This window comes from Ceratina calcarata, unplaced genomic scaffold, assembly GCF_001652005.2.
Source record: "Ceratina calcarata isolate Rehan_Ccalc_2016 unplaced genomic scaffold, ASM165200v1 scaffold43, whole genome shotgun sequence".
Classification (NCBI taxonomy): Eukaryota; Metazoa; Arthropoda; class Insecta; order Hymenoptera; family Apidae; genus Ceratina; species Ceratina calcarata.
The window spans coordinates 608199-621963 of NW_017166721.1; the positions used below are offsets into that span (position 1 = coordinate 608199).

The 13765-nt window shown below is 38.3% G+C and overlaps 1 protein-coding gene across 5 annotated transcripts in view; it reads right to left on the minus strand.

Annotated features, from left to right (window-relative positions):
* Positions 1–50: 50 nt before the first annotated feature.
* Positions 51–13765, minus strand: part of pns (DENN domain containing pinstripe) — a 21234-nt gene continuing 7519 nt past the window's right edge. The window contains exons 2-21 of one of the 5 annotated variants that reach the window (XM_018027717.1): positions 10225–10334; positions 9458–9678; positions 8576–8770; positions 7849–8320; positions 7647–7783; positions 7387–7574; positions 7061–7242; positions 6762–6973; positions 6481–6687; positions 6375–6383; positions 5955–6129; positions 5632–5884; positions 5089–5196; positions 4408–4666; positions 4067–4334; positions 3684–3996; positions 3445–3621; positions 3170–3377; positions 2873–3096; positions 51–2798 (exon numbers count right to left, since the gene is read on the minus strand). In XM_018027717.1, coding sequence (XP_017883206.1) covers positions 2907–3096; positions 3170–3377; positions 3445–3621; positions 3684–3996; positions 4067–4334; positions 4408–4666; positions 5089–5196; positions 5632–5884; positions 5955–6129; positions 6375–6383; positions 6481–6687; positions 6762–6973; positions 7061–7242; positions 7387–7574; positions 7647–7783; positions 7849–8320; positions 8576–8770; positions 9458–9678; positions 10225–10334 — 3884 coding nt within the window. In that variant the 3' untranslated portion in view covers positions 51–2798; positions 2873–2906. Of the gene's footprint in view, positions 2799–2872; positions 3097–3169; positions 3378–3444; positions 3622–3683; positions 3997–4066; positions 4335–4407; positions 4667–5088; positions 5197–5502; positions 5539–5631; positions 5885–5954; positions 6130–6374; positions 6384–6480; positions 6688–6761; positions 6974–7060; positions 7243–7386; positions 7575–7646; positions 7784–7848; positions 8321–8575; positions 8771–9457; positions 9679–10224; positions 10335–13765 lie in introns of all 5 variants that reach the window. The other 4 variants (XM_018027719.2, XM_018027718.2, XM_018027720.2 and 1 more) reach the window with 4 other exon arrangements.

Here is a 13765-nt window from a genome sequence, read left to right on the forward strand (position 1 = left end):
AAATAGGACCAAACGGGCCGAAACAGGCTAAAACGGGGCTCAAACTTGCCTTAATTTTGATAACTCTTTATTCTACTGTACAATATTATAATATTCTGTTTTACAGTTCGTATATATACAATTATACGACGATCGTCTTGTAAAAGATCCTATACGTTACACCAAGCTATGGAGTTTCTCGTTTATGTACAAACTTGGTAAAGAACCTGCTTAATCTTTTTTCTTTTCGCAATGAGGAACGATCGAGTCATGGATCGTGATAAGGTGGACACGCATGTGAATTCGATATAACACGAATGTTGAGTATTGTGACCAGGTGCACGCGTCGGCGTCACGTTAAAACGTTTGCCATATGATTTATTACAAAACTTATATTCACTGCCTACAAGTTTGTACTAGTCGTAAGTAACGCGTACTTGAACCTTTGGTGAAATCTTTGAATATTCTTTTCAATCTTCCTCAGGCAAAGCAGTATAGAAGTACAAGTTAGTGAATAATTTGATGCCACATTGAATGCCTTTGACTACTATCCTTATTTAATGTCAGTATTCTATAAAAAGTAAAATTGTCAATTTCAGAATTAAATTGAAGTTAATGAATCAAGTTTTATTGATCTTCTGTTCTGTCTGAGGAAGATTAAAACATTACACGTGATTTCAATATGAGAAAAGAGACACTTTAAAGCATACAAAATAATTTGCAATAAATAAAATGCAACGCATTATTCTTCAGTCTAACAATAAAACAATCACAAATACACTATTCGCAACTATAGAAAATCTGAAATAAAGAAATCCGAGTTTCGTCCTGGAAGATTCCCTCACTGTCATCTCGTTTCACATTGAAACTGATTCGACAGATAACGGAATCGTACAGACTTAGTATAATTCATTTAAAATTTACATGAAGTAAAAGAACTTCATCCTCGTTTGTTCTGGATCAGATCATTATTCGAGTATTACCATTATTATGTTATTTAACAACAATACAGCAACATAATTAATTAACAAATGAATGCTAGCTCGTTCGCAGAACAATTATTTAATGAAGCGTAATCAACAAATTATATTCTCCTCCTTTTTTCGTATTAACACATTGCGTTCCATTTTAAAGTAGTCGGGTAAAAACATGTGGTGATAGAGTGGTGAAATATCTACGTCTATCGAATTTTTAAATGGTAAATGTAAATATGTATTTGGCAGAATTGTAATCACGCACGAGCAATCACGTTAAAGAGACTGAAACGTAATTATGTAAGTACATTGAATAAATTAAGAAGTGCTTTGAGAAGCGTTGTGTTAATAAAAATTGTTCACAAATTTTATATCCGTGGATCAATATTGAAAGACGATATCCTAAACATTTTACTTTGGCCACAGGTGCGAGATACTCGCGATAAGACGTAATGTCATGAACGCAAAAAATAAGCACGTGTGAATAATTTGCGTTTTTCATAATTCTTAACTAAAAAATTGTTCGCCTTCTTAAAAGTGCATGATTAAAATCAAACTGTACAGAATAAAAAAATAATTTATACTTAACGTCATACCGTTTATATATCTTTCTAAAGTGTAGAAAAGTCAATTATCATCGATTACATATACGTATGTTAAAAATAAAAATCATACTCCAGTTCAATATTATTCACACGTACTTTACATAGTATGAGCACAATCGCATGCTGATTATTAATAAAACGATTCTTATCTATCAGATATATTATTGAACGATCGTAACGCTAAAAATTGTACTTTGAAAACTATTTCTTCGAAACATCGGGGCTATCGATCTATTCCGATTTATCAAATACATCAAAACTTCAAAAACAGGATTAACTTTAATTCGAACACTAAAAATCCATTGCCATACCTGCGGTAAACAATTTTTGGTCCATTTTATCCTCGAATATAACTGTGTTTCACGATACGTTACGTCCTTCCAATTTCGATTAAGGTTTCATAAGAAATTAATAACATGTAAATTGTTAATGCTAAAAATTATATAGAGAGAAAACCATCGAAACTTCGGTCACTTGTAGCATACAAAACTGACAAATTAATTATTAAGAACTAATTGGTATAGCATATCTATTGAAATAAAAAGAAAGTGAGTTAAAAATGAGTGCAAGCGTTTGTTAAAAATGTGTATAAACGAATAAGTAAAAAAAATATAATCCGTGACAATTGCCAAAATTTAGCAGAACGTAAATTGTTTGCTATCCTGATCTTTCATCGACGAAGTCTATTAATTATTTCTAAATAATAAATAATGAAACATTTATTTCGCCTAACTTATCAACACATATTTATACGTCGCTTGCACGTTTAATTGTTCTCCTGCTTATGATAAAGACCGTAAAAAAACTAAATCCTTAATTTATAATGACAATATTAATAATACTAATTAGTAATAACTAATAGGATCACATCTTTGGTACACGATACGTCAGTTTTACTCACGTAGCAATATCACCTACGGCAAGATGGGCAAGATCAGTGTCATTTGTCCTTGCACGGAACTCTTCTTGTCATCGTTAATAATCTCCTTAAAATTTTTGAACAGAACCAGATCTATGCTTTCATTTATCACTTTCTGTCGAATAATTTGTCATCTAAAACTGACTATTTTACATCTGTGTAACAGTCTTTGTTTATATTATATATTAAATTCCTCTTATAGATTCTTAATAATATGATTCTTTACAAAGTCCCTCTTTTTTGTTTTTTATATTGTAACGTGTCTCTTCATATTTTATTATTTAGAATTTGGTAAATTGTGCTGCTTCAAGTAAACGTATTCTAAAAAACAAAATATGTACATATGATATTACGCGATATATCATACGTTAATGCGTGATATTAAATACACGTACCTTATTGTGGAATACGTGGAATGTTCACGATGAATTAACATATACTGGAAATTCCGTGGGTCAAACTCTTTTCGAGAACAATGTGAAACTCGTTCAGTGGCTCGAGAATGTGAATTACGAAATTTAATAATGTGGTATTCCTCAAGAAGGAATTCTCTTCGTACATGTCCGCAGTGGATCGCGCTTCACTCATTGGCCGAAGCATGGCATGAAGAAGTTGCTCTCTGAAACAAAAATGTTCAGAGTGAAAGAATTGCTGTAAATTATTGTTAGTCCAGTTATTAGAAAATAATTTACCTTGCTGCCAGGCAAATGAACAACTGGAACTTCCCATCTTTGCCAAGAGTCTGACTGAACATGTTAATTTGATCGATGAGATGACAGTAGCATCTCAAAATCGCGAATCTTTGATTGTTCGCACGAACTCGTCTGTCCCTATTCAATCTCTGTGAATACTCGTCCATTTCCTCTAATAAGGAAATCTCGAAATTTTCCTTCACGCGTACTGCAACAAAGATTAGTCGTTACCAAGGCCGGAATTTAATCCAAGTTTTATTATGATAGAAACTTACAGAGGTAATCCCATACATAAAAATTTCTTCCGAATATCCTTTGGTTTTTGAAACCGAATAAAAATATTTGCTCTAACGATGGCACGAGACCACCCTCTCCACAAAGTAAAGCTGTCAAAGATCCGTCTTGACATTCTCTTCTGTAGTGAAACTTAACAATCGCGTTTACGGATTCCCCTACAAAGAACATATTGTTTAGATATAAACAAGACCGTGAACAAAAGATTTTCCACATTTACCTAGCATATGTTGTAACTCGACTTGAGACAATATTGGGCGCCTGGGTATACTAGGAGATCTGCATCTCGGTGGTGTCGAGCACGTCTCGACCAACTCTTCGTTGTCGATGGTAGGAGGGACCAACGCCCCTACCAACAATCTTTCAGTTGAACCGTCGTCGATACCTCTACCGAGCCACCTACCACAGGGAAACTTGAACGTGTGGCCCGTGACTTCGTTCCTCACTACCACGTGTTCCACCATCCACTTGGGCGAGAGACCAGTATTATCGTGACCTATGCGCAACGTGGAGAGCACACCCAAATTTTTATGCTAGAAGCAAAATGATGAAAGATAGTCGAGGAGTCACGAAGAAGTTATTAGAGATTAAAAATGTACATACATGAAATACAAATTCCAATGCTCCTTTGGGAATCGGCACAGGATTCGTTTCGCACAGCGTGCCAGAAATAGCGATCCAACTGTTTGCCGAAGTGGTAGCCGCGCTGGCCTTTCGACTAGGAAATATAACGACTCTATATGGCAATTTCGTGGTTGGGTAATTGTTGGTGAAACAGAAGTAATCGACGGCGTTCAACGTTAAGAGATAGTACAGGAACTGTTCCTTCTCTTCCTCGCAGCGTAAAAACGCGAATCTCTTATATTGGCTTCTAAAAACGAAACAGTGTAACATATCGTCCAGTTTCGTGATTCCCGATTAAAAATTCGAAGCTTGCAACTAACTTTAACAGTCTCGTATCCGACAGAAGGATCTTTAAATGTCGGGAAAGCAATTTCTTCTCGAGTGCTAGTCGTACCCAAGCTCTGGCGTATCCAATGTGCGTTTTGATGTCAGTCATCGCCTGGATATTTCGAATGTCGAAGAGTAAGGAGTCGGGCAATGGTCTCAAGTGTTCAGAACCCATTTTCCTGTCCCCAGGAGACTTGTGCCTCTCCGTGCCTCGTGTTGGTGAATCAATGTCCAATGCCAGGTTTGGTAGATCTATTGTTTAAGTCCAGTAATGAATTAGAGAAACATCAGTGACGAATAAACTGATCTATGCTCGTTTCTTCACACTGCTATGCAAATTCTAGCAATGCATGCAAATGAAATCATGCTTCGAACGAAAACAAAAAAAATTTGAAGTGGACAATCACATGAAACGTAATACATATGTCTTTTTTAAATGAAACATACACATTTTACATGCTTAATACTTTTTTACTCATATCACATGTTTCTCTACAAAAAAACATAAGATAAAAAGCTTCTGATACTATACGATACTAATGGATCAAACAGGTATTAAAGAATACTGCAAAAACGTTCAATCATGCTACTTAAAGACTTTTACGATAATAATTATTTACATAAAACTAATGTTAACATAATAATTCCCGTGGCAAGCCAACATCAGGGCTTACCATAAATATTCTCCTTGATATAAGAAGCGATTTCGAAAATATGTCTGTTCTTTATGGATGAAATTAAACGGTCCCGTAATCCAAATAACTTACTCGGTGATTTCACGGCTATTTATAACACAAGAAAATGAAACACAAATAAAAATCAATAGAAAAATTAAAAATTGAGAAATTATATAAATGAAGTGAATAAATATTTTTAATAGCAAAATATATTTAAAAGAATACTAATCAAACACGTATTCGCAGATACACATTGAGCACATAGCGAAAAACATGTAAAGATAAAAAGTAAATAAATATTTATGAATAGTGTATCACTTACAACTAATGCAGTGCAGAGTATCTACGCACGAGAAATTTCTAATCTCTACTCTTAATAGTTTAACATCAGAAATAAAATAACACACGTACAATCGAGTCGTTTCTGCAGCACGCACCACGGTAACGCTGCATTTCCAAATTTAGTGAACAATAAGTATTATGCAATCGATGATGAAAATACGTTCGTGTGAGAATAGTGAAAGGCGCGCTTCGACTTACCAGGAGAAAGAAAATTAGGTTTATTTCGGTCGCTACATTCCTCCTCCTGATACATGGTAAGGTGCGACCACAGAGCACTTTTCCCTTGTTTATTTTGCAATCCGTGACTCCAAACTCGTTCTAACAGATCACATAGACTGGCGACTAGCGTGTTCTCCTCGACGTCTGATAAAGATTCACCACCGTGGCCTAACGCGACCGCTTCGGAACCCATTTTCGAAACGAGCATCCTCTTCGTTTTCGATTTACAATCCTTGGTGGAACAATAAATTAGTTAACGCGCTCTCCTTGGATACATCAATCTTGTTTAAACCCTCTTGTACCTTGAGCAATTTTTCGACGAACGTCCAGTTTGCTTGCGCTATCAACGCCGGACTCATGTCCGCGGAGAGCTTGGTTTGAGGTCGAGGCGATTGTGTTTCTTGAGGCGTCGGAGGTTTTCCGTTCGCCTCCATGGACTTCATTTTGTACTTCCACTGAGTTTGACCCCTTCGACTACTGTTATAGATACAATATGAATCACAATCATGTGTCACAAACGAATACGTAATATGAAACACTTTTCTACTTAAAAACATTGTAATAACAAGATTTAAAACTACTGTAACCGGACATTTCTAAATACACACATGTACTCTTATAATTGTCGTCGTAAAATCTTGTATATAATGAATTTTATATAACATATACCAAATAACATACATGCATGACGACTACGTTATTTGTAAAGTATAAACTCTTACCGAAGAATGCTACACGTGACGCAGGGAATAAGATAAAAGATTTTAATAACTCTCGATTTTGTTTTATTGTATGAAAGATGTGTATATGTATCTTAGCGGTACTTACCTTTGGGTCGGCTCCTTATTTAATGGAACGCTGTCCAATAAAGGGAAGCTTCGAAAATACGCTGCCCTGTGTGGAAGAATCTCGTTAGGCGGATTCGTCTCGAAATCGACGTTCGTCAATCTATGCACCAATATTTTCTGCGACTCTTCTATATTCGTACAAGACTCGTATCGAGTCGATCGCACGATACCTTCTCCGATCTTTTTTCTGTAACAATTTATATTTAAACGTCAAGGAATTTTCTTCTTAATGTAAAAACCATTTATTGTTTCCGACTTTACCTCAAGTGGGAAATTCTTTGGTCAAAAACGCGTATGTTAAAATCTAACTCGTTCCACGTAGACATTACTTTGCTGTCGACGAGAGAGGCAAACATTTGTGTCTCCAGGAATCTCGATAAAAACGGCAAATGTTGCGTAGGTTGATCGGATAAGAAAGTAGCCTTGTCGAAAACGTGCATGCTGTCTCTGTTGTTCAGCCATTCATCTTTTTCCTGTAACATAAATTTGATATTTTCTTCTCTCCGACATACAGTCTTTATTTTAAGAAAATGGATATCATAATAGACACTTTGTCATACCTGACAGACTGATGGTTGAATAACAAAGTGCTCGTAGCTAGAAAATATCTGTACAAAACGGTTCAAAAAAATCTCCCGAATGGCATTATTAAATGTAAGCGTCTCCTGGTAATCCTCCTGAGGCGAAAGTTCACGTTCGTTCAGGTTGTCCTCCACCGAATCGATGTCTTCCACATTTACACCTGCGATAGTAATTAATAATAGTGAACAAAAATAATCGAGACAATTAGTCCACTTGCAAAACTAAATATATTTATTCCACAATCGGGTCAGAAGTTTTTATAATATTCTATAAACTGAATTGGCGTTCAATAAATAATTCTTACCCGTCTTTTTGGCAATGTCTATGATTCTCTGCAAAGTGTCCGGTTGTGCCGGTGGTTCAGGTCGGTCCCAGTCTAAAACATCGTGCAACGAATGTTTTCTCCGGGGAAGATGGAATCCAGAACCAGGAAGCGTCAAACTGCTGGTCATGATGTCACCGTTGTAATGATTTATGACCATGCTATCAGTCCTGAAAACCGATCCTCAGTTTCGTAATTACGTACATGGGAAATAATGCCGAGTCGAATGCTGTTCAACTTACTTTCCCGTAAGTGGTACTTTGTACTTGTTTAGAAGAGCTCTGATCTCGGCAATAAATTGCATTTTGTGAGGAAACACGGGCAACTCTTCTGGAAATTGGCTACTTTGCTTATCTATATCTACATAACAAAGATTCGCCTGTAATAAACAAACAGAATGTTATCCCGATCTCAAGATTGAACCCAGCTGTTCTGAATACTAACTTCACTTGCGATCTTGAGTATACCGCTCTCGCTCTGCGCATGAAGACCCATTATGAACGGTACAGGTGCGTCTAAGAAGTGGTGTAGACTGGCGGGCAATATCGGCACGTAGACATGCTGCCAGGAGAACGGAAACAGGAGCGCCGTTATGCACTCGGAGACAACCATCAGCTTGTGAAAGTCCGAGCTCCTGAGCAACACTTGGTTCTCCAGCAGCACGCATGTGAACAATTGTATCACGCAATCCGCACCGAGCCACGTAAACATGTCTTTCAACGGGTAATCCAGCATCGGTAACTCCTGCGACGGCGACGGCTGATGGATGACCAGCTCCAAGGGTGGCTTGGCCGGCTCGTCGTTCGGAACGAAGAACTTCAACGATTTGCCGGGCAGTGGTACCGGCACATTGTACAGGAGATTGTACACGTAAGATTCAAGGCTGAGACCAGGGCCCGGGTGTCTAGGAACACATCTAAAAATGTGGACATTAATAAAAGAATTGCTGGAAACTTGGAAATGATTTTTCTTCTACGCTTTTTAATCACATTCATTTGGTCGCGCACTTGAAGACATGATTTATCTGATTGGAATCAAGAGACGGACATTCGTGCAGAAAATTGATCGAAGCTCTTTCAAAGAGCGAAACCGCTTATTTAGCACGCTATGAAAACATATAGAGACGACGGGGATATTAAGATGATAATCTACAGTCTAGACGGTTGCTTACTTGTAGAGATTAGTGAGGAACGTTCTCGCGGCATGAAGGTAAGGCTGCTGGCATAGCAAGGATATCGATTTAGTCACTAGCAACTTGTCTTTGGTAGAGTCGTAGTAGCCTAACGCAGCACCTGGTGAATGTGCTGATAGCTTGAAATGTCGTGGCAACGATCGCGTGTTATGTCCATCCTGGCCTTTTCTTACCCTGGAAACGCGTTTATATTAATCCTTCACCCAATCCAGTTTACTGATTTTAACTTTTCTTTAAATAAAATATTTACAAAATTTCGAAACAAAGATTGAAGCAAATCTTGCGCAACTTATTCTTAAATGCATTGCACGATAATAATGCGAGATCGTTAAAACTTATTGTGAAATTGCTTTTACATAAACGCTCGTATTTAATTGCTGGATTTTTATGTCAGGATACGAACAATCGTTTGCATAATTTTACGTACTCGCGCAATGAAACGAAGCAGAAATAGAACGTCGATTATCTGCAAGCGGGAGAGTAATAGTCCTATAAATCGATAGTAAAATATATACGTACATTCGAGTGTTCCGGTAGAACTATTCCAATATCTTCTGGTACACGTTTTCAAATACGTTTCATATTTATAGGGTTCGAATACATACGAAATATTCATACTTACGTACGCGTCCGTTCGTAACACATAACACAGTTTCAAGTGCTCGTTCATTAAAAGCGTCTGATAAATATTTATTAAAATATCGTAAGTTTTAATTTGTTCATTCATACTATGACATATCACGTTGTATGCGATTCATAGAGTATCCGCGTATTCTAATTAAGTCCGTCGGATCAGTCGCGAGGAGTTCTACTCGGAGGACTCGCGAGTAGTACAAGTAAACAATGCAAGGGGAGACTCACGTTGGCGGTGTACCGTTCTGGCCGCTGCTCAGTTCCGTGATATGCATCGCCTGCAGGGTTTGCATAGCCGCGCATATCTTGCGATTCCGGCACTCCTCGTAGAAGACCAAGCTGAAGCCGTAAGTTCTGTGGCCGTCCTCTTTGGTGAGAACGAAAGAGTGGAACGTCGGCTCCACGGAGTGTTTCTGAGTTCGGAATCTCAGGCCGCTCGGCAGGCAGAGCTGCAAGATTGAATATCTAATGAACGGACGTTGCACACGACGCCTCCTCATTTCGCCTGCCACGCTTCTCTCTTTGTCCCTCTTCGCTCTTTTCCTCTTTTCATCAACTGGGACACGCCGAGGCGCAACCTATATCTATAAGCGTCGTTGATCGCGAACAGCGTGCACTTAATTCACTGTATGTCAAGTATCTTCCACTCCTAATTTCACGTTACGCTGATTCTGTTAGCGCTCGCCGAAGAGTTTACCGTTTCGTTCTCTTATTACGAGTTCAACCGGAGCGATACTCCAAGCCGAGCAACACATAGTTGGGCTAACAAGTGGGCGATATGTACCAGTTTTGTATCTTAGTTTTTCAGCATCTTCACAATGTTATACTTTCTTTTCTTTACACTCAACATAATTACATTCTTAATTCTTACTATATTAGTTAACAATTCAAAGTACATAAATTCCAAGTATGTTCCCTTTCTAAATATGAATATTATTCCGTACAAAAGATTCAATAAGTTTCTTATAAAAGTGGCTAAAAAAAGAATCTCTTACCATGCATACAGCGTGTTCGTCGAAAGGGTTCCACGGCACGGAGTCTGGATAGTGACCCAGCACTTTGCTTTTGTATGCTCGATCTAGAGGTGTACATTGTAAAGAGTCGCCTGAAACAAAAGAAAAATAACGAATTTATTACGAGTTGAGAAACGAAACGTGCATTATCTCAAGGGAAGCTGAAATCATGACATTCTGTGTAATCAGTAGCGACACGCTACACAAATAATAAGCCGTAATTCTTGTTAAGGATAAGTGAGACCGTGACCTTTCGGCCAAATACTTGGACACGCTTCTCGCGCGATACAACAGGCTACTTTTTTTAATCAACCTTCTCTTAAAGCTAAACTACTGTACAAAATTCATATTTTCTACGAATTTCTTTTTCTAACTAATGAAACACATTTTTTAACACTTCCGACCTGAAGAAGATCTGCTCTTCGCTTCACAAGTGCCGTCGCAACGGAGTAATTAGTCCAAATAAGGCATGAGAGCTCAAACTTGGTCAAACGTTTCACGGGAACAGGTGATACAGCGCGCACCTACTTAGAAGGAAGAAAGGGTAAAAAAATAATCCGCGTTTAAAAGAGAATCTGAAAGGGAACGGGAAGCCGGGTGTATTCACTCCGGTTTGCGCATTGTTCTTGGTCGAGCGCAGCCTAAGTGCATCTTGCTACTGGGAACTTCTAACAGCGAGAGAAAAAAGATGCTCTGTCTCTCTTTCTGGGAAAAATTAGAATCTCTCGACGGCTACGTCGGCAACTTGTTATTGAACATGGTACATATCCCAGAGACGCGGCGGCTCGACCCGAATGAGACCGTTGAAGTCTTGGCGATGTTCCAGTTGCCACGTGCAACCAGCGAGCGAGCACAACGTAAGCCTTGTGCGGGGTTAATCGTTCATGATCGAGCAGCCACCCAAGGAGCCGGATAAAACGCGTGTGTACACGATCAGCAATTTGATTACACGATCATAATTGAGTAGTCGTCGCCTGCTTCCTTTACCGAATTTCCTTCAGTTCCCCCGTAATACCCCCGACTCGCAGAGGCGTATCGAATATCGTCTTAAGGATATTTTAATGAAATTGCAGTAACTCGATTATAAATGTTATCGAGATACTATAAATTATTTCCATCCTTCTTCAATTTTCTCTATGTAATGAAAAATGTGTAAGCAAACAGTAATCGAAATTCCACAGCATAATATGTAAGTACTGTGCCTGTGAACTCGAAGCCTCGCACATAACAAATCGCGGAGGGGTTAAAGGACCGTCTTCACGGTTGCCTGGGCACCGACGAAATATTACGTCCGACAGGCTTTTGGCATTCTTCCCTGTCGAAATTACCGCGACTGCCGCTGCACCAGCCACGCTGCAGTTATCGCCATGGACGCAACGCCGTAAAAACCTCCGTTTCCTTTAGGCTCTCGATCGAACGAAAGTTACGTGACCGAGGGTTTCCCTGACTCCTTCCCCCTAGGGTTATTCCCAATGGGCCAGAATTGTCTTGGAAAGAGGTTCGGGAATTTCTTTATCGTGCTTAGCTGTTTCCATTTATCTTCGGTCGCCGTCTTCACTGGGTCTTTTAAGGGATTTCTGAGACATTATTTTATTTTATTACATGAGTACAGATTTTTTGTCACGCAAACGAGCCCGTCTTGAACGAACACGTTGTACTAGATTCTCGCCTGCTAATTAACTTTTGCATTCATCTCATCGTATGAATAGCCTCGTTCATACAGAACAATACGCGGTATTAATACTCGCAATATCAATTACTACCAATTGTTTCCTCCGACCAGTATCTCTTCCTTTTTATTATGCAAACAAGTATCAATTGTCTGCAGTGAGATATCTATTATGCATTAAAGCACAAAATCTTGATCATACGAGTACACCTTGATGATCTCGACTTCCGTTAGCCGGAGTCGGAGTAATTAGAAGTCGCATTTACCGATCCGAGAAACCGGCTGAGGATTAAGTCCTCGTTCGGGGACTTTAATTGCCGCTATCAACTGTTATACGAGCTAATCTCCGCTTCGAAATCCCGTGAACGAAGTAACGACGATAATCCAATGGCCTGTGCAATTTGGCAGTCGCCAGCCCGTGTACCAATCGTCCCTTCCCCTTTCATTTTGCACAGGCAAAATATTTCAATCAGAATGCAATATCTATAAAAGAAGAAATTCCTTTATTCAATTTTTTTTATTCTACTTCTATCGATTATTGCCTTGTGAGCGATTTTATTAACAAAGAACGTTTTCACTGAAACTGGTACGCGCACCTCACTTTCCCAGGAGTTAATTGTAAGAGGATGCTCAGACTAAAGGCGTTACATTAACGCGCTATCACTTGGATCGTGTTTAATTTTCAGCCGGAGGAGAAAGCATTCACCCTACGCAAGTTTCTCACGCGATGCATGTCGCGGTTCTGTCGTCAACGAGTTTAACTGACCGGAGAAGATTGTATGGCAATTGCATAGTTAAATGATGGGCGCTGCCGCTATCATCGAATGCCCATAACGTGTAACATTTCCGTTGACTTGGTCAAGAAGCAGGAGGTGTGCACAAATCGGATTCAAGGACGAAAACGATATAACTTTTAATTCTCAAATAATTAAGTCGAAATGATTTCATGCGTGACGATCGTGCTAGAAACTCTAGCCAGAAACTCTCTCTTTTTCTTATCTGTTTCAATATTCCCTCCCGCGATAAAACTTGTTTTTTAATCAATTACAAATTACAGATTTTTCTTGATTCTTAATAAAAAGTGTAATTGTTATAATGCGATAAAAAATCTATGCACGTAGTAGAAATTAATTAAATGGTATAATTATAAGTATCGAAGTATCAGTTGAAAGAGTGCTTCATGGATTGGCAAGGATAAATGACAGGAAGGAGAGGATAATAAAAACGAGCATTAAACGTTAGATGTGCCCCCTATAACAGAGAAAGTATTGATTCGAGGGCACGTTACACGCGTGTACTACAAGTAACCGTGTATTTTCCTATGTACTACGCAACGGGTATGTACATCCTGTCGAGCTGAAATGCAGGCTAATCCTTTTGCTAAATCTTTTATCCAAAGCATTAATTATTGAATCTTATAAAAAAATTCGTTGAATCGAAATCGATAGCGTTTATCTTATATAATATAGATGGATTAAAATTACTGAAAGTGTATATGCATAATTTTACAAACTTGGTAGACGGGTTAAAAATCTGTTTTCAAATTTAAAGTCATTTAAGCTCTCTGTAGTCTTCGCGCCGCGCCAGTTCTTTTTGTCGCGTCTTTTCAGAATACAACTGTTGTAATTCTGCTTCCATTAACCCCGTTTCCGTTTCCTTTGATCTCTCGGCACTGAACAATTTCAGTGCAAATAAATATTTATGTCACCTCGAAATACCGGACTTCATTAAAGAAAATATATCGACCTCTATCAAAAAATAATATCATTTATGTGAAGAAACTAATAAAAAATACAGGCGCAATAAAAAATAAGTCACATTGCATTCATTTTAATCGACTTGTTGCTTTAAGGA